This window comes from Cynocephalus volans, chromosome 7, assembly GCF_027409185.1.
Source record: "Cynocephalus volans isolate mCynVol1 chromosome 7, mCynVol1.pri, whole genome shotgun sequence".
Taxonomy (NCBI): domain Eukaryota; kingdom Metazoa; phylum Chordata; class Mammalia; order Dermoptera; family Cynocephalidae; genus Cynocephalus; species Cynocephalus volans.
Window position 1 is genome coordinate 129,959,758 of NC_084466.1, and position 26,039 is coordinate 129,985,796.

Below are 26,039 nucleotides of genomic sequence, written 5' to 3' on the forward strand. Positions count from 1 at the left end.
ATCAAAACTATACTGAGATTTCCTCTCACCCCAGTTAGACTGGCTATTATCAAAAAGAGAATAACAGAGGGCTTCCGGTTAAGATGGTGGAGTAGACGGTTCCTAGCATCTCTCTCTCTCACAAATCAACCAATTTGCAGCTATTAAAAAGCAACAACTGGAGGCCTGAGAGTCGTGCCAGAACAGGCAGTAGCCATGCACCAAGGGACACCCAGCCCAGGCCAGTGCCCACCACCCAGAGAGGCCTGAGAGCCACAGGGCCCACATGCCCTGAGTCAGCCACACCACAACAGGCAGGCACTCCAGTACCTCCAGCCCAGGTCAGTCCCTATCGCTTAGAGAGGCCCAAGAGCCGCCGGGCCCACATGCCTTGAGACAGCCACGCTGGAACAGGAAGGTGCCACAGGATCCCCAGCCGAGGCCAGTGCCTGCCACCCAGAGAGGCTGGAGAGCTGGTGAGCCCACACGCCTCAAGTCAGCCATGTTGGAACAGACAGGAGTTGCAAGACCTCCAGCCCAGGCTAGTCCCCACAGCGTAGAGAGACCGAAGAGCTGCTGGGCTCACAAGCCCTGAATCAGCCAAGCCAGAACAGTCAGGAGCTGCAGGACCACCAACCCAAGCCAGTGCTCACTGCCCAGAGAGGCCCGAGCGCCGCTGGGCCCACACGCCTTGAGTCAGCTGTGCCAGAGCTGACACAAGTCATAGGACCCCAGACCAGGCCAGTCCCTGTAGCCCAGAGAGGCTCAAGAGCCACCTGGCCAACATGCCATGAGTCAGCCACACCAGAACAAGCAGGCACTGTGGGACTCCCCGCCCAGGCCAGTCAATGCTGCCCAGGGTGGCCTGGGAGCAGCCAGGGCCACAGATTCAGAGTCACCCATGCCAGAACAGGCAGACGTTGGGGGACCCCCAGTCCAGGCCAGTCCCCTCCACCCAGAGAGGCCTGAGAACCACTAGACCCACATGCACAGAGTCAGTCACACTGGAACAGACAGGCACTATGGGAACCCCCAGCCCAGGCCAGTCCCTGCTGCCCAGAGAGGCCCAAGAGCCATGGGGCTGAGATGCCCCGAGTCAGTTGTGCCAGAACAGGCAGGCACTGCAGCACCCCCAGGCTAGGCCAGTCCCTGCCATCCAGGAGGCCTGAGAGCCACTGGGCCCACATGTACCAAGCCAGCCATGCTGGAACAGGCAGGCACCATGGGACCACCAGCAGAAGATAGTCTCCATTGCCCAGAACTGTGAGTCCCTTCAGGATCCAGGCCAGACATCAGGGTGGAAGGAATGAACAGTGATACCCCATGTAACAATGACTAAACACCAAAGGAAAGATACCAGGAATATGAAAAATCAAGAAAGTACATCACCACCAATAACACTCAAGGAAAACAATAACACTCAAGGTCTCTATCCTATAGAACAAGTAGCCCTTGAAATGACTGACAAGGAATTTTGAGCAACAATTCTAAGGAAACTAAATGAGATACAAGAAAACTCAGTTAGAAAACACAAGGAAATGGGAAAAAATATACAGGACCTGAAAGAAGAAATGTACAAAGAAATCAGTGCCCTGGAAAAGAATGTAGCAGAGCTTGTGGAGCTGAAGGATTCATTCAACAAAATGAAAAAAAAAAAAAAAAACCCACAGAGAGTCTAACCAGCAGGCTAGAACAAGGAGAGACAATTTCTGAACTTGAAGAGAGGCTGTTGGAACTAACACAGGCAGACAAAAAGAGAAAAAAGAATTAAAAACATTGAAGAAAATCTAAGAGAGATATCAGAAAACCTTAAGTGCTCAAATATCCGAGTCATGGGGAATTCCAAAAGGGAGGAAAAAGGAGATTGCATTAAAAACATATTCAACAAAATAGTGGCAGAAAACTTCCCAGGAATAGGAAAAGACACAGATCTTCAGATTCACGAAGCTCAAAGATCCCCAACTGTATTCAACTCAAAAAGGTCTTCTCCAAGACATGTTATAGTCAAAGTGGCAAAACTCAAAGACAAAGAGAGAATATTAAAAGCTGCAAGAGAGAAGCATCAAATCATCAATAGGGAGCCCCAATCAGACTAACATCAGACTTTTCATCACAAACCCTAAAAGCCAGAAAGGAATGGGAAGATACATTCAAAATACTAAAAGACAGAGATTGCCGGCCAAGAATACTCTACCCTGCAATAATAACCTTCTGAAACGAAGGGCATATAGTATATTACTTAGACAAACAAAAAAAGCAGGAATTCACTACCACATGACCACCCTTACAAGAAATTCTCAAGGAAGTACTGGATTTGGTACCTGAAAAATAACTACCAATGCCATAAAAACTCAAGAAAAACCAAAAACCACTAGTAAATGCCAACAATGAAGAGAAAAAAAAATGTTTATCTATAACCCAAGGAACGAACAAATACAGAAGACAAACAGTAAATCAGAAAGAAAGGAACAAAAGACACTTAAAACATCCAAACAAAAATCAATAAAATGCTAGGAGTAAATGAACACTTTTCAATAACAACTGTTTATGTAAAAGGATTAAATTCCCTAGTCAAAAGACACAGACTGGCTGACTGGATTAAAAAGGAGGACCCAACTTCAAGAGACCCACCACCCCTATAAAGACTCACATAGACTAAGAGTGAAAGGATGGAAAAAGATTAACCATACAAACAGAAATGAAAAACGAGCTAGAGTAGCTATTCTCATACCTGATAAAATAGACTTTAAACTAAAAACCATAAAAAGAGATAATGAGGCCAACTACATAATGATAAAAGGATTGATCCATCAAGAAGATAAACAATCATAAATATATGCACACACAATGTTGGAGCAGCCAGATTTATAAAACAAACTCTATTAGATATAAAGAAGGAAATAGACACTAATACCATAATAGCAGGGGACCCGGACACCCCACTATCAATATTGGACAGATCACCAGGGCAAAGAATTGGCAGAGAAACACAAGATCTAAACAACACTCTAGACCAATTGGACTTGGCAGATATCTACAGAACATTCCATCCAACAACCTCAGAATATTCATTCTTCTCATCAGCACATGGAACATTCTCTAGGATAGATCACATGTTAGGTCACAAATCAAGTCTCAACAAATTCAAAAATATTGGAATCATCCATGTATTTTTTCAGACCACAATGGATGAAAATTAGAAATCAATAACAAATGAAATTCTGGGAACTATACAAACACATGGAAATTAAACAGCATTCTACTTAATGACATATGGGTCCAAGGAGAAATCAAACAGGAAATCAAAAATTTATTGAAACTAATGAAAACAATGATACATCATACCAAAACCTGTGGGATACTGCAAAAGCAGTACTAAGGGAGAAATTTATCACATTAAATGCTTACTTCATAAGAATGGAAAGATGGCAAGTTAACAACCTAACACTTCACCTTAAAGAACTAGAAAAACAAGAACAATCCAAACCCAAAGTTAACAGACGGAAAGAAATCATTAAGATCAGAGCAGAACTTAATAAAATTGAAACCCAAAAACAATACAAAAGATCAATGAATCAAAAAGTTGGTTCTTTGAAAGAAAAATAAAATTGCCAGACCCTTAGCACAGCTAACTAAGAAAAGATGACGGAAGACCCAAATAACAAAAATTAGAAATGAAAAAGGTGATATTACAACTATAAACAACGATATGGCAACAAATTTGAAAATCTGGAGGTAATGGGTAAACTTCTGGACACACACAAACTACCAAAATAGAGCCAGGATGATATAGAAAATCTGAACAGACCGATAATGACAAAAGAGATTGGAGCTGTTAACAGAAGGCTCCCAAAGAAGAAAAGCCCAGGACCAGATGGATTCACAGCAGAATTCTAACAAACACTCAAAGAGGATTTGACACCAATTCTCTACAAACTATTCCAAAAGATTGAAACAGAGGCCATTCTCCCATACTCATTGTAAGAAGCAAATATCACCCTAATACCAAAACCAGGTAAAGATACAACTAAAAAAGAAAACTACAGGCCAAGATCCTTGATGAATATAGATGCAACAATCCTCAATGAAATACTAAGAATACAGCAACACATATGGAAAATTATACACCATGATCAAATGGGATTCATCCCAGGGACGCAAGGTAGGTTCAACATAAGCAAATCAATAAATGTGATACACCATATCAATAAAATCGAACACAAGGACCATATGATCATCTCTATAGATGCTGAAAAAGCATTTGATAAAATTCAACACTTGTTCATGATAAAGACTCTCTACAAGGTAGGTATAGATGGAAAGTATATCAACATAATTAAGGCCATATATGATAAACTCACTGCCAATATCATCCTGAGTGGGGAAAAGCTGAAAGCCTTTCCCTTAAGAACAGGAACTAGACAAGGATGCCCAGTCTCACCACTCCTATTCAACATAGGGTTGGAAGTACTAGCCAGAGCAATCAGAGAAGAGTAGGAAATAAAGGGCATCCAGATTGGAAAAGATGAAGTCAAACTGTCCTTGTTTGCAAATGACATGATTCTATATATTAAACAGCCTAAAGCCTCTACAAAAAAACTCTTGGAGTTGATATATGATTTCAGCAAAGTTGCAGGACACAAAATCAACACACCTATTCTCCAATAGTGAACATGCAGAGAGAGAAAGCAAGAGAACTTGCCCATTTACGATAGCCACCCAAAAAATAAAATACTTAGGAATGGAGTTAACCGAGGATGTGAAAAATCTCTATAATGAGAACTACAAACCACTGTTGAGAGAAATTAGAGGACACAAGAAGATGGAAAGATATCCCATGCTCTTGGATTGGAAGAATCAACATTGTGAAAATGTCCATACTACCGAAAGTGATATACAAATTCAATGCACTCCCCATCAAAATTCCAATGACATTTCTCTCAGAAATGGAAAAAAACTACGCAGAAATTTATATGGAATAACAAAAGACCATGCATAGCCAAAGCAATTCTGAGCGAAAAAAAAAAAAAAAAAAAAAGCTGGAGGCATAACCCTACCTGACTTTAAACTATACTAAAAAGCTATAACAACCAAAATAGCATGGTACTGGCATAGAAAAAGACACACTAATCAATGCAATAGAATAGAGAATACAGAAATCAACCCACACACGTAGAGCCACCTGATTCATTGACATAGGCAAGAAGCCTATACACTGGGGAAGAGACTGCCTCTTCAGCAAATGGTGCTGGGTTAACTGGATATCAATATGTAGGAGAATGAAACTAGACCCATACTTCTCACCATATACTAAAATCAACTCAAAATGTATTAAAGAATTAAATATACACCCTGAAACAATAACACTTCTTAAAGAAAATATAGGATAAAGACTTCAGGAAGTAGGACTAGGCACAGACTTCATGAATATGACCCCAGAAGTATGGGCAACCAAAGGAAAAATAAACAAATGGGATTATACCCAACTAAAAAGCTTCTGCACAGCAAAAGAAACAATCAACAGAGTTAAAAGACAACCAACAGAGTGGGAGAAAATATTTGCAAAATATATATCTGAGAAAGTATTGATATCCAGAATATACTAGGAACTGAAACAATGTTACAACAAAAAATTAATTAATCCAATTTAAAAAATGGGAAAAAGAGCTAAATAGGCATTTCTCAAAGGAAGATATACAAATGGCCAACAGACACATGAAAAAAATGCTCAGCATCACTCAGCATTCAGGAAATGCAAATCAAAACTACACTGAGATACCATCTCACCCCAGTTAGGATGGCTATCATCCAAAAGACTGTGAATGATAAATGTTGGCAAGGTTGTGGAGAAAAAGGTACTCTCATACATTGTTGGTGGGACTGCAAAATGGTGCAGGCTCTATGGAAAATGGTATGGAGGTTCCTTAAACAATTGCAAATAGATCTACCATATGACCCAGCTATCCCACTGCTGGGAATATACCCAGAGGAATGGAAATCATCAAGTCGAAGGTATACCTGTTCTCCAATGTTCATTGTAGCACTCTTTACAATAGCTAAGAGTTGGAACCGGCCCAAATGTCCATCATCAGATAAGTGGATATGGAAAATGTGGTATATCTACACAATGGAATACTACTCTGCTATAAAAAAAGAATGAAATACTGCCATTTGCAACAACATGGATGGAAATAGAGAGAATTACATCAAGTGAAACAAGTCAGGCACAGAAAGAGAAATATCACATGTTCTCACTTATTTGTGGTAGGTATAAATAAATAAATACACAAATAAACTGGGGGGTGGGGAGGGAAGAAGACACAACAATTACAATTCCTTGAAGGTGATATGACAAGCGAACAGATATGAGGTTGTTGGGAGGGAGGGGCAGAAGGAGGAGGGAGAGAGGTTTTGGTAATTGGCCACAATAATCAACCACATTGTATATTGACAAAATAAACTAAAATTTTTAAAAAAAACTACCAGGAAAACAAAAATTCTAACAGTAAAGACAAAAATAGTTTATTTATCACCCCAAGAAAGCAACAAACAAACACAGAAGACAAACAGAAAACCAGAAAGAAAGGAACAAAAGATACTTATGACATCTAAACAAAAATCAATAAAAAGCTAAGAGTAAATCAACAGTTTTCAATAATAACTCAAAATTTAAAAGGATTAAATTCTCCACTCAAAAGACACAGATTGACTGACTGGATTTAAAAGATGGACCCAACAACATAATGCCTTCAAGAGACTCACCTCACCTGTAAAGACACAAGTAGACTAAGAATGAAAGAATGGAAAAACATATATCATGAAAATAGAAATGAAAAACCAGCTGGAGTAGCTATTCTTATATCAGATTAAATAGAGTTTAAACCAAAAACCATAGAAAGACTTAAAGAAGGCTACTATATAATGATAAAAGGATCTGTCCATCAAGAAGACATAACAATCATAAATATATGTAAATCTTTATAAATCTGGCTGCTCCGACCTGGGTGCATATATATTTAAGACATAACAATCATAAATATATATGCACCCAATGTTGGAGCTGCCAGATTTATATAGCAAACACTATTAGATCTAAAGAATGAGATAGAAACTAACACCGTAATAGCGGGGTACCTGAACATCCCACTCTCAAAATTGGACCGATCATCTAGGCAAAAAATCAATAGAGAAACACAAGATCTAAACAACACTTTAGACCAATTGGACTTGGCAGATATCTACAGAACATTCCATCCAACAACCTCAGAATATTCATTTTTCTCATCAGCACATGGAACATTCTCCAGAATAACCACATGTTAGGTCACAAAGCAAGTCTCAACAAATTCAAAAAAATTGGAATCATCCATGTATTTTTTCAGACCACAATGGATTAAAATTAGAAATCAATAACAAACGAAATTCTGGAAACTATACAAACACATGGAAATTAAACAGCATTCTACTTAATGACATATGGGTCCAAGAAGAAATTAAACAGGAAATCAAAAAATTTCCTGAAAGTAATGAAAATAATGACACACCATGCCAAAACCTATGGGATACTGCAAAAGCAGAACTGAGGGGAAATTTATCACTTGAATAATGTTTACTTGAGAAGAATGGAAAGATGGCAAGTTAACAACCTAATACTTCACCTTAAAGAACTAGAAAAACAAGAGCAATCCAAACCCAAAGTTAGTAGAAAGAAAGAAATAATTAAGATCAGAGCAGAACTAAATGAAATTGAAACCCCAAAAATGATTCAAAAGATCAATGAATCAAAAAGTTGGTTTTTTGAAAAGATAAATAAAATTGACAAACCTTTAGCAAGTCTAACTAAGAAGAGAGAAGACTCAAATAACAAAAATTAGAAAGGAAAAAGGTGATATTACAACTGATACATCAGAAATACAAGGAATTATTAGATACTACTATAAATAACTATATGCTAACAAATCTGAAAATCTCGAGGATATGGGTAAATTTCTGGACACATACAAACTACCAAAACTGAGCCAAGAAGATATAGAAAATCTGAACAGGCTGATAACAATAAAAGAGATTGAAGCTGTTATCAGAAGGCTCCCAACAAAAAAAAAGCCCAGGACCGGGTGGGTTCACTATAGAGTTCTACCAAACCTTCAAAGAAGAATTGATACCAATTTTTTACAAACCATTCCAAAAGATTGAAACAGAGGTCATTCTCCCAAACTCACTCTATGAGGCAAACATCACCCTGATACCAAAACCAGACAAAAATACATTAAATTAGAAAACTACATATCCTTGATGAATACAGATACAAAAATCATCAGTAAAATACTAGCTGACAGAATACAGTAATACATAAACAAAATTATACACCATGATCAAGTGGGATTCATCCCAGGGATGCAAGGTTGGTTCAACATAGGCAAATCAATAAATGTGATACACCACCTCAATAAAAGCTAAGACAAAAACCATATGATCATCTCTATAGATGGTGGAAAAGCATTTGATAAAATTCAAGATTCATTCATGATAAAGACTCTCTACCAATTAGGTATAGTTGGAAAGTATCTCAACACAATTAAAGCCATATATGTTAAGCCCACTGCCAATATCATCCCGTTCTTAAGGGGAAAGCTTTCAGCTTTCCCCTTAAGAACGGGAACTAGACAGGATGCCCACTCTCACCACTCCTATTCAACATAGTGTTGGAAGTATTAGCCAGAGCAATCAGAAAAGAGAAGGAAATAAAGGGCATCCAGATGGAAAAGATGAAGTCAAACTGTCGCTGTTTGCAGATGACATGATTCTATATATTGAACAGCCTAAAGCCTCTACAAAAAAACTCTTAGAGTTGCTAAATGATTTCAGCAAAGTTGCCGGACACAAAGTCAACACACAAAAATGAGCAGCATATCTATACTCCAACAGCAAACATGCAGAAAAAGAAATCAAGAAAGCTAGCACATTTACAATTGCCACCAGAAACATAATATACTTAGGAATAAAGTTAACGAAGGATGTGAAAAATCTCTATGAAGAGAACTAGAAACCAGTGTTGAGAGATATTAAAGAGGACATAAGAAGATGGAAAGATATCCCATGCTCTTGGGATATCTTCAGAAGAAGTAACATTGTTAAAATGTCCATATTACCACAAGTGATTTACAGATTCAATGCAATCCCCATCAAAATTCCAATACCATTTTTCTCAGAAATGGAAAAAACTATCCAGACATTTATACAGAATAACAAAAGACCAAGCATAGCCAAAGCAATCCTGAGGGAAAAAAATAAAGTTGGAGGCATAATACTACCTGACTTTATGCTAAAAAGCTACAAAACCAAAACAGCATGGTACTAGCATAAGAACAGACACATGGATCAATGGAATAGAATAGAGAACCCAGAATTCAACCCATACACCTACAGCCATCTGATCTTTGACAAAGGCACCAAGTCTACACACTGGGGAAGAAACTATGTCTTCTAGTAATGGTGCTGGGAAAACTGGATAGTCATATGTAAGATAATAAAACTAGACCTGTACTTCTCACCATATACCAAAACCAACTCAAAATGTATTAAGGAATTAAATATACATCCTGAAACAATAAAACTCCTTAAAGAAAACATAGGGGAATCACTGCAGGAAGAAGGTTGGGTACAGACTTCATGAATATGAACCCCAAAACATAGTCAACTAAAGGAAAAATAAGCAAATGGGATTATATCAAACTAAAAAGCTTCTGCACAGCAAAAGAAACAATCAACAGAATGAAAAGACAACCAACAGAGTGGGATAAAATATTTGCAAAATATACATCTGACAAAGGATTAATATCCAGAAGATACAAGGAACTGAAACAACGTTACATCAATAAAACAAGCAACCTAATTAAAAAATGGGCAAAGGAGCTGAATAGGCATTTCTCAAAGGAAGATACATGAATGGCCAACAGACACATGAAAAAATGGTCAACATCACCCAGCATTCGGGAAATGCAAATCAAAACCACTTTGAGATAACATCTCACTCCAATTATGATGGCTAAAATCCAAAAGACTGAGAATGATAAATGCTGGAGAGGTCTTGGAGAAAAAGGAACTCTTGTACATTGTTGGTGGGACTGCAAATTGGTGCACCCTCTATGGAAAATGGTATGGAGGTTCCTCAAACAATTACAGATAGATCTACCATATGACCCAGCTATCCCACTGCTGGGAATATACCCAGAGGAATGGAAATCATCAAGTCGAAGGTATACCTGTTCTCCAGTGTTCACTGCAGCACTCTTAACAATAGCTAAGAGTTGGAGCCAGCCCAAATGTCCATCATCAGATGAGTGGATACGGAAAATGTGGTATATCTACACAATAGAATACTACTCTGCTATAAAAAAGAATGAAATACTGTCATTTGCAACAGCATGGATGGATCTAGAGAGAATTATATTAAGTGAAATGAGTCAGGCACAGAGAGAGAAATACCACATGTTCTCACTTATTTGTGGGAGCTAAAAATAAATAAATAAATATACAAACAAATAAAGGGTGGAGGGAAAGATACAACAATCACAATAATTCCTTGCACTTGTTAAGACAAGTGAATAGATATGATGTAGTGGGGGGCAGAGGGGGAGGGGGGAAGAGGAATGGGCAAAGGGACACACAAATCAAATATAATGCATATCGAGAAGTTAAAATAAAGTAAATAAATAAATAAAAATTTCTGCTCCTACAAAATCAGAAAAAAAAAAAATGACAAATGCTGGCGAGGATGAGAAGAGAAGGGAACCCTTATTCACTGTTGTTGCACTGTAAATTAGTGTGAAAAACAGTATGGAGGTTTCTCAGACAAGTACAGATAGAACTACTATATGATCCAGCAATCTCACTACTGGGTATACACCCAATGGACTGGAAATCATCATGTTGTAGGTATACTTGTACTCCCATGTTTATCACAGCTCTATTTATGATATTCCATGATATGGAACCTACCTAAATGTCCATATATATACACAATGAAATACTACTCAGCCATTAAAAAGAATGAAATTCTGCCATTTGCAGCAGCATGGATAAGCTTGGAGGAAATTATGTTAAGTGAAATAAGCCATGCCTAGAAAGAGAAATACTGCATGTCATCACTCATAAATGGGAGCTAAAATATAAAAAAGGAAGGAAGGAAGGAAGGAAGGAAGGAAGGAAGGAAGGAAGGAAGGAAGGAAAAGAGGGAAAGAGAAAGAGAATTATAACAATACATTGAACTTTCAGAAGGAGAGAACAGACTGTGGTTATCAGAACTGGGAAAGAGGGGATAGCAAGAAATGGGTTAATGTACACAAAACAGCTAGTTAAGAAAAATAAGTTCTATTGATATACAGTTGAGCTAGATGTCTATAATTACCATTAATTTACTGCATGTTATCAAATGACTAGAAGAGATCGAAAATCCTCAACATAAAGAAATGATTACATTTTGTAATGTGAATTTGCTAGTTAACCTGATTTGATCATCACATATTGTACACAGGTATTGATATTTAAATCTGCATCCCACAAGTATGTATAATAAGCTACATTTCAATAAAAAAGTATATGAAAAAATGGAATTAAAATATAATATGAAGCTCTCTGTGAACTTTTTGAAGACCCCTCATATAAAAGTAAATACAGCAGACATACTTCCTGCCCTCATGGAGTTTATAATCCATAACCAACAACTAAACAAGCAATACATATATAAATTGTGATAAATCCCATAAAGAGAAATAAGAGTGTATTGATAGGGAGTTACTTAGCTAAGTTACTCAAGGACAGACTCTAATGGATTAAAAGGAACCAGCCATGTGGCAAGTGGAGAGAACACTAAAGGGAGAGGCCTAGCACATCCCACGTGCCATCAAGGCTTGAGTGACATAAGAAAAAGGGAAAGTGGTAGAATATAAAAATGGAGAGCTGGGCAGTGGCCAGTTCATTCACTGTAGAGCCTTGTGGGCCCTGGTAAGGATATTAAATTTTATTCCAAGAGCAATGAAAAGTGTTAAAGAGTCTTTAGCAACTGACTGACATCATATAAATTATCTTTGTCGAAGATTTTTCTGGCAACTGAGAGGTAAATAGATTGGAGGAGGACAACAATGGAAGCAGGCAGACCATTAATGAGGCTATTGAAGCAGTCCAGGTTCTCTGAGTTCTCCAAATTGTATTTTTTTTTTTTTTTTAGTGTTTGCTCTGCTGCCAATCCTCACCCAAACCAGAGCTCATATTCTAAGTCAATGTGGTCCAAAACATGTTAGTGGAACACTAGTCCCTCAAGAAGGCCTCTGAAAAGACTCTGTGGTCAAATAAATTCAGGAAATACTGTATACTAAATCCCCTTCTTGGAGATTCAGAATGTAAACTAATGTATTAAACGTGCCAGAAAGCGTTTCAGTAAATGTGTGCATCCCACTGTTTCTCGAACTTACTTGACCATGGAACTTTTAATTTTTTCCCCTCCACATAATTTTAATACCTGCAGAACTGATATTCTCCAGAGCATATTTAAGGAATTGCTGCCATAAGTCATTCTAGTCAAGAGTTAAGCAAATTCCATGTGCTTGGTTTACTGAGCCTCCTCTCCTCCACCTCTCCATTTATTATTTCAGTGGTTTAGAGAATATTTTCTGAATCCCCATAAATTATATATTAGCCTTCCTATGCTTGATTTCTTCTCTCCATTTCTATCTTCTATTTTCTGTCAACTGTCCCTTTACTTTTATATTCTCAAGGTTGAGAAGATATTCATACTTTCTGTAACCATATTTTACTTTCTAGTTTCTGGATCTGGATCTCCTACAAGACAGATGTTGGGTATCCTGTATCGATCCTCTATATCAGTAATATTTTACCTCAAATTTTCTGTCTCTGTCTAAAGCTCTTTGTATTGGGGAGTTCTTTGATTTTATCTTCCTATTCTTGTATTGGACTCAACAACTTTTTGAAGGTATAATTTACATACCATACTGTAGTGGACTGAATTATGTTCCCCCCAAACTCACTGAAACTTGAATTGTGTCTCCCAAGTTTTATGTATTAGAAACTCAGCCCCCACTGGGACTGTTAAGAGGGTGGAAAATCCTATTATGGTAATCGAAAGGTGGAGCCTTGAAGAGGTGATTGGATTGCAGGACCTTGTAGCAGTGAATGGATTAAAAATGGTGGTCAGGGACATGGTTCTGAGGCCTTTAAAAAAAGAGGAGAGTCTGTCTTTCTCTCTTTCTGCTCTCTCTGCTTCCACCATCTTGCAATGTGAGACCCCTGGGCCACTGTTGCCACCACCAGATGGAATTTGTACTTTCCAGGCTCAGAAACTGTAAGCAATAAATGTCGTTTTTCTTTATAATTATCCAGTTCCATATATTTTGTTATAAGCAACACAAAATGGACTAATACACATACAATTCACCCAAATAAGTGTGCAATTCAATAATTTTTATTATATTTACAGAGTTATGCAATCATTAACATAACCTAATTCTAGAATATTTCATCATTCTAAAAAGTAACCCCATACCCATTAGCAGTCACTCCCCATTTCCCCATAATCTCCACCAGCCCTAAGCAACCACTAATCTACTTTTGGTCTTGTGAGAAAAATAGAATAGTTTAGTCAGGCTCCCTTGCCTCAGGTCCAGTTGGGAGTGGTGCAGCACATTCTTTGTAAACAAGTTGCGTGTGAGTGGAGCTAGTGCACATGTGTGCCCATGTATCTTTTTAGTTTGTTGCTAGTGTGTGTTCTGGAGTTTGTGTAGCAGTGGCTGGCCAGCAGAGAGCTCATGTCTAAAAACAGAGCATGTGTGCTTTGCTGGCAGCTGCTCCATTTTTCTTTGGAATTTGCTGGCAGCAGTTGAGTTTCTGAGTTTCTTGTTGGACTGCCTAACAGACATGTACGTGCTGAATAAAGACTACTCTTTCTTCAATCAAGGATTCAAGGATGTTTTTTCCTGTTATCTAGCCCGTAGACCTGCATATGAAGGATCTGTGACCCAGTCTGGGCAATGGGCTTGAGGGGTCTGTGAGCTATAGACCCAGCCCTAGCTCTACAGGTCTCTACAGATTTGCCTATTCTGGACATTTCATGTAAAGGGAATCATACAATGTGTGGCCTTTTGTCACTGGCTTCTTCTACTGACAATAATGTTTTCAAGGTTCATGCATGTTGCAACATGTATTAGTTCTTCATTTCTTTTTGTTGTCTAATAATATTCCACTGTGTAGATATACCATATTTTATTTATCCATTCATCAGTTGATGGACATTTGGATTGTTTCCATTTTTGGCTATAATAAATAAAGCTGCTATGAATATTTATGTATAAGTGTTTGTGTGGATATATGTTTTCATTTTTCTTGGAGTGAAATTGCTGAGTCATTTGTTAACTGTGTGTAACCTTTTGAGTAACTGCTAGACTGTTTTCCAAAGCAGCTGTATGGTATTACATTCCCACCAACAGTGTGTGAGGGTTCCAGTTCCTCTCCAATATCTCCAATACTTGTTATTGTATATCTTTTTGATGATAACTGTCCTAGTGGGTGTGAAGTGGTATTTCATTGTGGTTTGGTTTGCTTTTCCCTAATGACTATGTTAATCATCTATTCATATGCTTATTGGCCATTTGTTTATCTTCTTAGGGAAAAATGTCCATTCAAATCCCTTTTGTCCATATTTAAATTAGGTTATTTGTCTTTTTATAGCTGAGTTGCAAGAGTTTTTTATATATGTTCTGGATACAAGTTCTTTATCAGATATATGACTTGCAAATATTTTCTCCCATTCTGCATGTTGTCTGTTCACATCCTTGATGGTACCATTTGAAGCACAAAAGTTTGTAATTTTGATTACATCTGATTTATCAATGCTTTCTTTTATTACTTACATTTTTAGTGTTGTATCTAAGAAATTATTGCCTAACCTTTATTAGATTTAATTTAATTAGATTTAATATGTTTAGTTTCAAAAATATCTCTTTGTTCTGATTGTACCATTTTTCATGGAAGTGTGTTTTCACTCTATAAGTATGGTATCTTACTATAACTTTATAGGGATTCTAATTACAGATTTTTATATTTAAAGTATTGATTTTGAATTATAATTCATCTTAGGTCAATTGTTTATTTATCTTGGTTTTCTCTTTCATGCTGCTGGTTTCGTTTGTCTGCTATCTTTGGCTATCTATTCATATTTAAAAATTGGGTACTAAATAGAATTTTCAAGGTCTCGGGTGCAGATTTTTCTCTGCTGTTGAATATATAGGTTTTTTAGTTAAGTTTCTCTCGCGACTGGGATCTCTATTTTGTGGGCAAGGCTTGTTGACCAACATAAGACAAGAAAAATTATAATAAAAATAAACTTTGAAACAATAAAAAGATGTTTCAAGGTAAAAAGAAAAGCAGTAGACTGAGATAAAATTCTCATTACACAGATGATGCATAAAAGCTTACAAAAGAAAAACAGGAAACTGATATAACCTTAAAGAACAATTCTTTATGCCTTCAGATAAAAATAAATGACTAGAAATAGTTCCAAAGTGAGGAAATGAAAACAATAAAACAAGCATTTTATGAAGTACTTCTCATTTTCCAAACAACACACTAGTCCCTCAAGATACAAACATGAAGATTCTATCTCTGTCCTAATTTAGCCGATATTTTAACTGGGAAGATAGTCCTGTTTAGTCCTATTACTGCCTAAGTAAAAGAGCTTAAAAATTACCACAAAGAAAAGACAAATGTTTAGGTGATGGATATGCTATCTACCCTAAGTGAATCATTGTACAATATATACATGTATTGAAACAACACAGTGTATTTCACAAATATGTACAATTAAATTTTAAAGTTAAAAAAAATAGTTTGGTTCTATAAAACTAAAGCTAATCATTATGGTTTATAAAAATCACCATAATTTATCAAATAACTATATAATGATTTACAATGCTTCACAATCACAATCATGCATCCTGTTTTTGTGTCTGATGAACTTAGAGCCAATTGTTGAATAAGATAGACACTATTAATTCAACAAGCATTTATAAGACATCTATTGTATTGCTAGGTTTCTGAGGATATAGAATGAATAAAACAAACAGGGTCCTGATCCTAGTCCACAGTTTGTCAAAAGAGATAGATATGTAAACAAATAAGTTATCATCAATTTGATATGTGCTGTAGTTTAAAAATAAACAAAGTACCATGCAAGAACAGAGGCCATAAGAAGTCCCGCCTGAAGATGTTAGAGAGGATCTAAGAAAAGAGGAGAAACAAATGGAGAGGATATTATTCTAAACAAAATGACACAAAATAAAAGATGCAATGGTGCTATGATCTGAATATTTGTCCCCTCCAAAGCTCTTGTGGAAACTCGATCCCCAATGCAGCAACGTTAAAAGGTGGAGCCTTTGGGAGGTGATTGGATCATGAGTGTTATGCCCTCATGAATAGATTAATCCATTCAAGGATAACAAGTTAACGAATTAATGGATTATCAAGGTAGGAGACTGGTGGCTTTACAAGGAGAGAAAGAAGTACATTAATGCGTGCTCTTGCTCAGTTCTTGCATTGTCACAGGACTCTGTAGAGAGTTCTCACCAAGGAAAAAGTACTCAACAGTTGCATCCCTCAACCTCGAACTTCCCAGACCCCAAAACTGAAAGAAATAAATTTTGTTTCTTTATAAATTACCCAGTTTCAGGTGTTCTGTTATCAGCAACAGAAAACAGACTAATACAAATGGTAAAAATAAATATGGCATCTTCCAAAATTTACATATACTTTGATGTAGATAGAGGGCAGTTTGCACAAGCGGGTATAGCTGCTTATTAGCTGCAAATTTAGACAGACACAGGCCCTAAAGGCCTGAAGTGCATCTGAAAGGGTTGGATTTCAAGCAAGAATGACTTGACCAGATGTTGCATTTTTTTTTAAAGAAAACCACTTAGAAATCTATATAGAAAAATTATTAGAGTCTGAGACTAGATACAGAGATATCATTTAGGAAGAAAAATGATAAGGTTTAAAATAAAAATGAAGAGAAAATGGGATTTGAGTAGTACTAATAAGTCAGAAATAAGAGTACTTAATAACTAATTGAGTATGTGAACAAAGGAAAGGACTGAATCTAAAATAGTCACCTGGTCTGGGCCTCAAGCAAAATGGTTATTATTGTGTTATCAACCAAATGGGATAAAAGGAAACAAGACAACATAAGGATTTGGAAAACTGCTCAGGTCTTTTCATAGTTAACAGAATTCAAATGTAAATGCAGTACAATCTTGCATTAATTAAAATAAGAGTAAATTAATAAAAATGACAATACTCATTGCTGTAAGATATTGGGGGAAAAAGACACACTAATACTCTGCTGCCCTTGAACCTGGTGAAATCGTTCTAAAAAGAAATTTGGCAACGAATGTAAGAGCCATAAAAATTATCATATACTTTGATCCAGAAACCCAGCTTTTTGGAATATAGCCCAAGGATGTAATTCAAAAGAAATAAAAAACCTATTAGTATAAAGATGTTTATAGCTCTGCTGTATATTATAGGCAACAACTGGAAACAGCCCAAATGCCCAACAGTGAGGGAATGCTTAGGCAGACTTTGGTACATTAATGCAGTAGAATATTTTATTGCTATTAAGAATGACAAATATGAGAACTACGTAGAAATAAGGAAAGGGCCATATGAAGCAATGAGTAAAAAATGCAGAACTCAAAATGATGCATGTACAATGATCACAAGTATGTAAAATTGTATCTGTATAACAAGGAGGATTAGACAAAGCTGGTAATTTAGAGTGCTGACATTTTTGTTATAGTTAGTTCAAGTTGCTGGGGATGTTTATGTGTTTCTAGTTATATTTCACTGTATATTTAGTACATAAATATTAAGAAAGATAAACCTCCATTTTTTTCCTGGCACATAAAAGGAAAAAAGAAATGCACTCATCAGTATTCTTCCTTGCTCTAAGTGATTTTCTCTACTTTACTCTCGTGTCTTATTTTAATTTCCAGATATGAAGGAAGTGGCGCCTACCATTTGCCACCAGAGCACCCCAGTTACATGCTCATTTCTTTCATGTGTTGCTTATTATTGTGCCCAAGTTTCTTGACTTATAATTAATGAGCCTCTGTGTGTTCACATTTACACCATGTACACAAACCAGGATGCCCTAACCACACTGAGGGTACTGAGTAGAGGCTTCTCCTAAGTACGACTTTTTTAATCTCTTACATAGAGAAATATTTGTTTCTTATCTTTTGTTATCCTGGAAGAACCGCCCCTCCATTTAATGAAGGCCAGTCGCGCTAGATTCCATTTCTTCTAACCTTAAAAAACGTCTCACTTTGGCTATATTCTCCTTTTCTCTATCATTCAGCTCTTCTCCTCTTATGGATAATTCATCAACGTACAAAACTGTTTTATCTTCCGTTCAAGGGCGGAAATGCCATCACCTTTCTTGGCTCACATCTTCCTTCGTTTTTCTATTTTCCTTCACAGGAAAAAGTCTCTTAAGAGTTGTTGTCTGCACTATTGTTTCTAATTTCCCACCCCCATTCACTCCACTCCCTTGAACTGAGTTTCTCAAGGTTACCAAAACCTACATATTGCCAAATCCAAGGATACTTTTCTGTCCTCCTGTTACTTGACCTCCTGACCTCCTAGCAGCACTTCCTCATTATCCAAAACTCTCTTATCTTTGTTGATGTGCACCTCATTATCTCCTTTTCCTTTCACCTCTGAGGCCATTTCTCTTTTCTTACATCTCTAAATGTGTGAGTTCCCCAGGGATCTTTAGTTATCCTGTCTCTTCATTTTCTAAACTCTCCCTAACTGGTCTTTCTATTCTCATGGCTTTAAATCCCATTTTCATGCTAAAGATTCCCAAAATTAATATCTCTAGCAGAGACCTTGATCACTTGACTTGTATTCAATGATATACTTGATATCTCCATTTAGATCCAAGCACAATAAACATAACATGAAAACCAAAGCCATGATTTTCTTCCCAGAACCAGTTATTCCCCAGTCTTCCCATCTCAGTAACTGATAACAGCATCTATCCAATTATTTACACATCCCTATGTCACATTATCATATAATTATCCAATATATCATCAAGTCCTATGGATTCTACCTCCAACAATATATTCCACTGCTACCACCTGAGTCCAGTTTTCCATCATTCCTTCTCTGTACTACTACTGCAGGAGCCTTATTACTGATTTCACTGCTTTCTCTCTCATGCATTTTCCACTGAGTAGACATAATATAATTTTTATATAATAAATCAAATCATTTCCCTCCCCAGCTTAAAAACATTCAATATCTTCCCAAATGCACTCAGAAGAAATTCTAAGCCCTTCATTATGCCTATAACCCCCTATACACTTAATTATTTTTTCTAACTACATCTTTCTCTAGCTAACCTGTCCCTTTTCTCATCCTCAGGGCCTTTGCACATGCTTTTCTTTCGGCCAAGAGCATTGATACTGTTCACTTCTCACTTTGTCTAGTTAACTCTTACTCATCCTTTAGATTATACCTGATAGAGCTTGGATGTGTTGTCCCCCTTCAAACTCATGTGGAAATCTGATCCTCAATGTGGCAGTGTTGGGAACTGTTTGAGCCATGGGGGCGGATCCCTCATGAATGGATTAATGCTCTGGGGGGGGGGGGTAGTGAGTGAGTTCTCACTCTATTAGTTTCTCTCTCTTTCTTCTCTCTCTCTCTTTTTGTCTCGCCATATGATCTGCTTGGACCCACCAGCTGCCTCCGCTCTCTGCCATGAGTAGAAGCAGCCTGAGGCCAATGTCAGCTGCAGCTGTCCCAGAACTGTAAGCCAAATAAACCTCCTCAGGCATTCTATTATAGCAACACAAAAACGGACTAATATAACACCTTATATACATCTCTTACTTTTATGTGTCACTTCTTCAGGGAACCCTTCTGTGACCTTATAGTCATTCCTCACACCATGTACCTCTCCTTAATAATATCCTAGTTTTAAGATCAGTTGATTAATGCCTCTGTCTTCCCTGATATAGTGAATACTCTATGAGGGCAAAAAAAAGTATGTTTTTGTTTGTTATTATATTCCCAGCTCCTAACATACTACTTGGAACTATGGAGCTCCTCGAGAAACATTTGCAGAATAAATGAATCATTGATAGAGGGTCATGCTACTGAAAGGATATTGTGGGTCCTATAAGAATGTATTAATCAAATCATTAAAGAAAAAGAATAATCCAAAAGAATAACTACGTGGACTTAATTATTAGCTTTGCTTGATTTTGTATCTACAAAATGTGAGGAAAGTTCTATAAATGTGACCCATATCCCCTGATTATAACAGGTAAAATAGTACCAACCTCTCCATCTCTAGCTCCCCATCTCCCAACATATACAGAATAATTTCAAAGCTCAATGAAAGTATGTAAAAGGAAGCCCAGAGATGTATTTGTGAGTAGGGACTAAAGTTATGAAATTTTTCTACAAAAAAGGGAAAGTTGCTCCTGAGAGACAAGGAGAAAAAAGAGAAAAGTTAGGAAAGAATAGGAGTTGAAATAAGAGCTCGAGAACTTTTCATAAAGAGAAAAATGCCTAAAATTCAATTTCAGGTTGTTAATGTTGTTACAATGTAAATCCTTCCCCGCTTCCAAACCTTCAGTAATGTCTGCTATGTTCATAAGCTTAGATTAAGACTAAGTCTCCAGAAAAGAGAGGAGTCACAAAACTATCAAGTCACAAGAGCCATGTAGGAGACAAAGGTTTCCCTCTTCTCGTATATCTCTGTTTATACTTGTATGGCATTTCTCTAACCTTAGTTGGTCTGTGCCCTTCACTGGAAAATGTCTCACTCATCTTTGAATTTGAAAGAACAACCATACCTATTCCAGACCATGATAAGGTTCCACATAAAATGTGTGCCTTGGTGCCCGAGGGTACTGTGTTCAAGATCAGCTCCTGAATCTCCCGACTTAACTGTTTCTACCTTTCCTGCTCTGGTAACATCTCCACTTTGGGCCTTGGATTCAACATCTACAACCTTCCTCATGCCACTGTGGCTCCCTTAGATTGCAATTCTACCTCTTTATTGGCAACAAATTCATAGTCAGGTATTTCCTCTGACCCTGCATAACTGGGCCCAACCTGCATGGATGTCTCAATAATCCAGTTTGAGCCTGGCCTACCAGCAGGAAAAAGACAGAGAAAGGCATAGCACCTCATCCACACCAAAGCTTGAAAAATGACTGTCAGATCAGTCAAAATTAAATAAATCAAGTGACAGAAATTCCCCAGGCTACCTGCTAATAAATCTATCAGGTTAGTTGTGCTTTAATCTGTAAGTATTTGTAGTTTTTCTCAACTTTATAACCCAGCTCTATTGGCCAAGATTTTATAAAGCTTTACTTTCTATAAGAGCTCACTGGAACAGAGTGAGTAATCTTTTTGCTTTTTCTAAAATATAAAATGGTGCTATGAAATGATGTAATATTAAATGTGGTTTTTCAAGCAATGCGTCCCTTCCAATTCGTTCTGGAGATTGTAATACCCTCTTCTATCCTACTACCCGCTACCTACTGCGGAAGGCCTGGAGAGATGAAAAGTTCTTCCGCTGTTTGATGTAGAATCCCTGATTTAGAGTGGGGGAAGCTGCTACAGAGAAGTCCCTTCTTTCTTCTTAAGACCAAAAATAACCATGAAAAATACAAATGCGTTAATTTATTACAGTTAATGAAAAATGTCATAAAAACAGCTAAGTAATCTGACTTACCCATCTAGGAGGGCAATGACATTCTTCCTGGGCCGCCCAATATTAGGGCCATACAAGCTGGCTCTGGAGTAAATCCGGATGGGTTGCAACAGGCTCTTCAGCTGGATGTAATCCTTTCCCAATTGGCTGCCGTTTACTGCCCGTCCATGCATGGTCCGATAATTATTTGGCTCTAGATTAAAAGCAGACATGTAAGTCAGAGCTGAGAAGGGTGAGGCTCTGCCAACCATTTCCTGTCCACAGGTTTCTCTGCCTTTTTCTTAACAGTATGAACAAAATAACCAAAAAAGAGAGTGAGTTATCTTAATGTGAGGAACTACCCAAATAAAAAAGTCAAGTTAGCAGTGCCATCTTTCTGTTTCATTCATTTTCAAACTAATCTTCACAAAAGATCACATAATTTACAACAAGACCATAATAATTTTCAGGTGATACGTCATAATAAATGATGTACTGGATTAAATAGTGTCTAATTTTGTTTACTGGAACCTCAGAATGTGACCTTATTTGCTTTTTTTTTTTTGTCTTTTTTGTGACCGGCCGCACCACGCTCAGCCAGAGAGCGCACTGGTCATCCCTATCAGAACCCCCGGCGGGAGCGCTGCTGCGCTCCCAGTGCCGCACTCTCCCGAGTGCGCCACGGGGTCAGCTCAGAATGTGACCTTATTTGGAATAGGATCCTTGAAGACGTAATTAGTTAATATAAGGTCATACTGGATTACGACAGGCCCCAAATCCAATGACTGCTGTCTTTATAAGAGAAAGGAGAAAGAAGTTCAGATACACAGACACACAGGGATGAATGCAACATGACTATGGAAACAAATTGGGGAGGTGCTGCTATGCTAAGGATTGCTGGCAACCCTTGGAAGTTAGGAGAGAGGCATGGAATAGATTCTCCCTCAGAGCCTCCAAGAAAGAACTAACCCCAATGATACTTTAATTTCAGACTTCTGGCCTCCTGAATTGTGAGAGAATAAATTTGTTGTTTAAAGCCTCCAAGTTTGCGGTAACTTGTTATGACAGGTTTAGGAAAGTAATACATAGGGTAAGAAGGAAACTCCATAAACATGGCACTGTACTAAAAAGTTAGAAAAAACCTTAATGTTCATTAATAACAAAGTAGCTTAGTGAAGTAATTTTGATCAAAACCCCCTCCTCCAGCTTCCATTAACTTGGTAGTTCTAAAAGGGTAGGAAAATTCCTAAAAACCAGCAGCTTCACTGCTGGAGGGGGATAACTTGATTTGGAATGGAGTATGTGCTCCAGGGAAGGCTGATATCTCAGCTTGAAGTTGTGATAGCGGTAGGGGCAAGAAATAGACTAGCAGACTTGCAAGAAATTTAACAGGAAGATGTGAGGAATAAGGCAGCCATAGTGAGCCTTGATAAGCTCACACATACCCATAGTAAGCTAGAAGGCTGCACATGCTCAGTGGAGACTAGAGAGGGCTCTGGCTATCCATGCGTTCCCAGGTGAATGTGAAACCTAGGACACTCAGAGAGGAGACACAAGAAGGCATATCAGAAAGCAAAAGCCAGTCAGACTTGAAAACTGCCTAAATTTTGAACGTGTCCCTCAACCCACACACAAATCCACTGGCAAAAGCTGGAAGGCTTACTGGCTCAGGTAATTAAGCAAAATTTCTGATCAATCATTGGTACACCATTAAGCTATGTTAACTCAAGGGTGCTGGCCTTGAGTCGACATAGACAACCCCTAGGATACTGGCCTTAAAAATTAAAAAATAATAATATTTAAAAATAATAAATATTAAAAGAAAAATAAATAAAAATAACAAAAAATAATAAAAATGATTAAAAAATTAAAAACTTAAGAGGTATCAGTAGCTACACTGTGCAAGGGAGACAGACTCTACAGAATTTAGTCCAGGAAAGTCACGAAAAAATAAACAACAGAAAACACCTCTGGGAGGGAAGCTTCAGAATTCAGAGTTGCTCCAGCATGTTATCTGTAACGTATAGTTTTGAACAACAATAAAGATTATGAGGCATGCAAAGAAATAGGAAAGTATGACTAATACACAGGGAAAGAAAGCAATCAATAGAAACTGTCTCTGGGGGGAGGGGTTAAATGTTAAACTTAGCTGATAAGGACTTCAAAACAACTGTTATATATACAAGGGAACTTCAAAAAGTTAGTGGTAAATAGAATTAAAAGATAATACAAATCTTTTCATGAACTTTTTGAAGTGCTCTCAGATGTTCAAAGAACTAAAAGGCATAACAAAGAATTAAAGGAAGGTATAATGTTATTGACTCATCAAATAGGAATATAGATAAAGAAAAATTATAAACAAGAATCAAATGGAAATTTTTAAACTAAAATGACTCATCACATATAGAAGGATACAATGAGATTAACAGCTGAGTATTTATGAAAAACAATGGAGGCCAGAATACAGTGGGAGGACATACCCAATATGCTGAAAGAAAAAAAAAAAGCCTGTTAACCAATAATTTTATATGCATCAAACTATCCTTCAAAACTGAATGCAAAATTTAGACTTTCCAAGAAAAACATAAAGGTTTTATTTCAACCAAGTCTGACTTATAAGAAATAAAAAAAAGGAAGTCCTCCAAACTGAAAGGAAATGACACTAGATGATAACTTAAAACCACACAAAGGAATAGAAAACATCAGTAAAGGTAATTACAAAGGTAAATACAAAACCGTTGAAAATATTCATTACTTTTTTATTCTCTTAACTGATTGAAATGAGAGTTGCATATAACAAAAACTATAAAACTGTACTGTTGGGCTTATAACATATAAAGATGTAATATTTAGAATATTAATGGCATAAAGGAGAGGGGAAATGGAACTATACTGGAGTGAAGTTTCTATGTTAAACTGGACTTAAGTTAGTATTGCTCAAAAGTAGATTGTGATGTAGATTTAAAAGTAGATTCTAATAAGAAACTACTAAGAAAATAAAACAAAAAATGAAAATGCTACCTTAGACAATATTTCTTTTGCATAAAAAAAGGCATTAAAGAAAAGACAGAGGAACAAAAAGTCATGAGATAAGTGAAAGTACCCATAACCATCAGTATAGACTTCTCTGATCATTTTATCAACCTCTTCATGTGTTAACTTCCTCCAGTGTCTGTCATCATATGACAAAGCTTTGCTGTACTAATATAGCCATTACTATCATTATCAAACACACTGAATGCTTCTCTGGTTTCTTCTTCACTGTCTGTGTCTTTAATTTTTCTTGCCATCATTGTTAGAAATTCAGGGAAGTCAACTGTGCCATTACCACTAGCATCTACCTTAGTAATCATATCCTGTAACTCTTCTCTGGGATTCTGCCCAAGAGACCTCATTACAGTTCCCAATCTCTTTGTTGTTGCAGTTCCATCACTACCCTTGTCAAACAGTGAAAAGGCTTCTTTGAATTCTGCAATCTACTCTTCAGTTAGTTGTCAGTCACACTGCAAGCCCTACTGGTTTCTGAGATGCAACCATACAATCACTTGGCTCACTCATGCCACTCATACTCTTCAAAGGGCATTTTATAATGAGAAGAAAGATCTCAATTTATCAGAAAGATATAGGAATTATAAGCATATACATACCTAACAACAACACAATAGTACATGAAGCAAAATTGACAAAATTGAAGACAGAAACAGGAAATTCAATACTACACCCTCAATAATGGATATAACGACTAGACAGAAAATAAGTAAGGATATAGAAGACTTGAGTAACACTATCAGTTAACTTCACCTGACTGACATCTATAAAACACTTCACCCCCAAACAGCAGAATACACATTCTTTCCTAGTGCACATAGGACATTCTCCAGGAAAGACCATATGTTAATCCATAAAACAAATCTCATAAATTTAAAAGGATTAAAATCATACAATGTATGTGCTCTGACAACAGAATTAAATTAGAATTTAACACAGAAATAAATTTGTGAAATCCACAAATATTTGGAAATTAAACAAATAATCCATGGGTCAAATAAACCACAGAAAAATTAGAAAACATTTGAAATGAAATGAAAATGAAAATATAATACAAGGGGTCTTCAAAATGTTCATGGAAAGTGTGTATTATGAAAAAACTACTGATTACAATTTTTTTGTGTACCAAAATAAACTCATATTAACTTGTTATAACATGTCTAAGCAGAATACAGTCAGAGGCACTAAGAAGGATAAGACATCAGTTTGAAAAGATACCCTATCATAGCAACAT

The 26,039-nt window shown here is 37.0% G+C and overlaps 1 protein-coding gene across 3 annotated transcripts in view; it reads right to left on the reverse strand.

Annotated features, from left to right (window-relative positions):
• HPSE2 (heparanase 2 (inactive)) overlaps positions 1–26,039 on the reverse strand; it is a 715,375-nt gene that overhangs the window by 225,932 nt on the left and 463,404 nt on the right. For all 3 annotated transcript variants that reach the window (XM_063103268.1, XM_063103267.1, XM_063103266.1), the window contains one exon: positions 21,800–21,971. In XM_063103268.1, the coding sequence (XP_062959338.1) occupies positions 21,800–21,971 (172 nt within the window). The remainder of the gene's footprint in view (positions 1–21,799; positions 21,972–26,039) is intronic.